Source organism: Sturnira hondurensis, unplaced genomic scaffold (assembly GCF_014824575.4).
Source record: "Sturnira hondurensis isolate 20B ecotype Veracruz unplaced genomic scaffold, ASM1482457v3 Scaffold0006413, whole genome shotgun sequence".
In the NCBI taxonomy this organism is placed as follows: domain Eukaryota; kingdom Metazoa; phylum Chordata; class Mammalia; order Chiroptera; family Phyllostomidae; genus Sturnira; species Sturnira hondurensis.
In genome coordinates this window covers 5,098,881-5,100,614 of record NW_028079044.1, presented here as the reverse complement: position 1 = coordinate 5,100,614, position 1,734 = coordinate 5,098,881, and the positions used below count along the sequence as shown (strand labels likewise).

Below are 1,734 nucleotides of genomic sequence, written 5' to 3'. Positions count from 1 at the left end.
GAAAGGAAGAGGGTACTCAGTGGAGGGGGGCAAAGGGGAAAAATTGGGACAATTGTAATGGCATAATCAATAAAATATACTTTTAAAAAAGAAATATACAAATACTTTAAAACAATAAAAATAAATTGGTATGCCTTAACAAACTGCATTCATGTGAAGTTTTAGTCTTCTTAACAGGTGATGGCCAAAATCCAAACTGTCGAATAGTACTCGAAAACTTTAAGTTCAACTTAGATATTAATAACAGGTCTCCATTTTTATAAGGCCTTTGAAGTGTATTACAGTTTCAGTGCTTCCACAAGATCGTCAATGTCTTCATCATCATCTCCAATATCATCAAACTGGATTTCATCATCTCCAGGACCAAATGTATCTGTTTCATTGATTTTAGCATGTTCTGGAAGCTCGCCGTACGCCTTCAGACTTCTGGCTTCATCTGCATTGTACTTTAAAATCACATCAGCTTTGTTATCCTGATAGTCTCGCAGACCGACCAATATAATGTCTGAGGTATTTATCCAAACCTTTTTCCTCAATTTTCCTCTGATATGGCATAACCTCTTGACACCATCAAAGCACATGGCTTCTAATCGTCCATTTCCCAACATTTTGATGACCTGAGCATACTCTTGTCCATCTTCTTTAAAGACTAATTCTCTTTTTTCAGATTCATTCTCATTCTTACCTCTCCGCCTGTTTTTACCTCCTTTACCCTTATTCTTGGGCATGGCTGTGCTGATGGCTTCCCGGCATTTTCCACTCTGGTCCGGTGGCTCATGCGCAAGGGCGACACCTCCAAAGAGACGACACAATCTCAGATGTCCTGCGTAGGGCACTGTTGCGACTGAGTTCTAGGGCGATGCGTAGGCGACCACGCTCCTGGATAAGCAAATGGGGTCGCTGCCACTGGCAACGCAGCTCTCGCCAGTGTTGATGGCTGTCCTCAGTGGTTGGCTTGCCTGTTACAAGCTAACCTGAAGCAAGTCTTTGAAGACTGTTTCATTATGCTTCATCACCTCAACTCTATCACTTCCTTTATATCCTTTACTCTCTCAACTTTTGACCAAGTCAGCAGCAGGCAAGGCAGGGCAGAGCTCTCATCAGCTCTACGGATGCCCGGAAACAAAACTTGCAGTCGGAGAAAAACGCAGCAAGCACTACAGAACGAGCCTTATATTCCTTTGGCGTTTGCCCTTGGGACATTTACGAAGTCTTTAACTGTGTGAAGGTGAGAAAGCAAGAAATCATCTGTTAAAAAAGATAAGCAGAGCTTTTGGTAGTTTCATGGTACTGGTTAGAGAAAAATATAGTTCGGGACCCACCAAGGAAGAAGGGCCCTGCTACACTCCAGACTTCTGTGGCTACTCCACTACAGTGATTGGTTCAGGGATGAACACGGTGTCTAAGCCAGGCCAACAAAGTTTTCCTTACATCGTTTGCTGGAACCATCAGAATGAGGTACTTCCCTAAAGGCTCATGAGACTTCTGTGTCATTTTTAAGCCTGGGCTGCCAGGACCATTTTGCCTACCAGTGGAGAAAGCTTGTCCGAGAATAAAGACTAAAAGGAGGAGAACCAGCCAAAAGATAAAAATCAAGTTCTGATGACATTGTTTGAGCTCCTAGATCTAGCTATTCCTGAAAGTAGGTGCTCTTCCGTTTCATAAGCCAATATATTCACATATTTTGCTTAAGTCAGCTGCAACTGGGTTCCTATCATGGCAAGAAAATGAGCT

At 42.7% G+C, this 1,734-nt stretch overlaps 1 protein-coding gene across 1 annotated transcript; it reads right to left on the bottom strand.

The window, feature by feature from the left end:
- Positions 1-278: 278 nt before the first annotated feature.
- LOC118988972 (eukaryotic translation initiation factor 1A, X-chromosomal-like) lies at positions 279-729 on the bottom strand. The gene has a single exon (XM_037049034.1). The coding sequence runs from the start codon at positions 726-728 to the stop codon at positions 279-281; it is 450 nt and encodes a 149-aa protein (XP_036904929.1). The 5' UTR covers position 729.
- Positions 730-1,734: the final 1,005 nt, after the last annotated feature.

Excerpts from the sequence above, each read along its gene's own strand:
- LOC118988972 (XM_037049034.1), bottom strand. The coding sequence starts at position 728 with ATGCCCAAGAATAAGGGTAAAGGAGGTAAAAACAGGCGGAGAGGTAAG.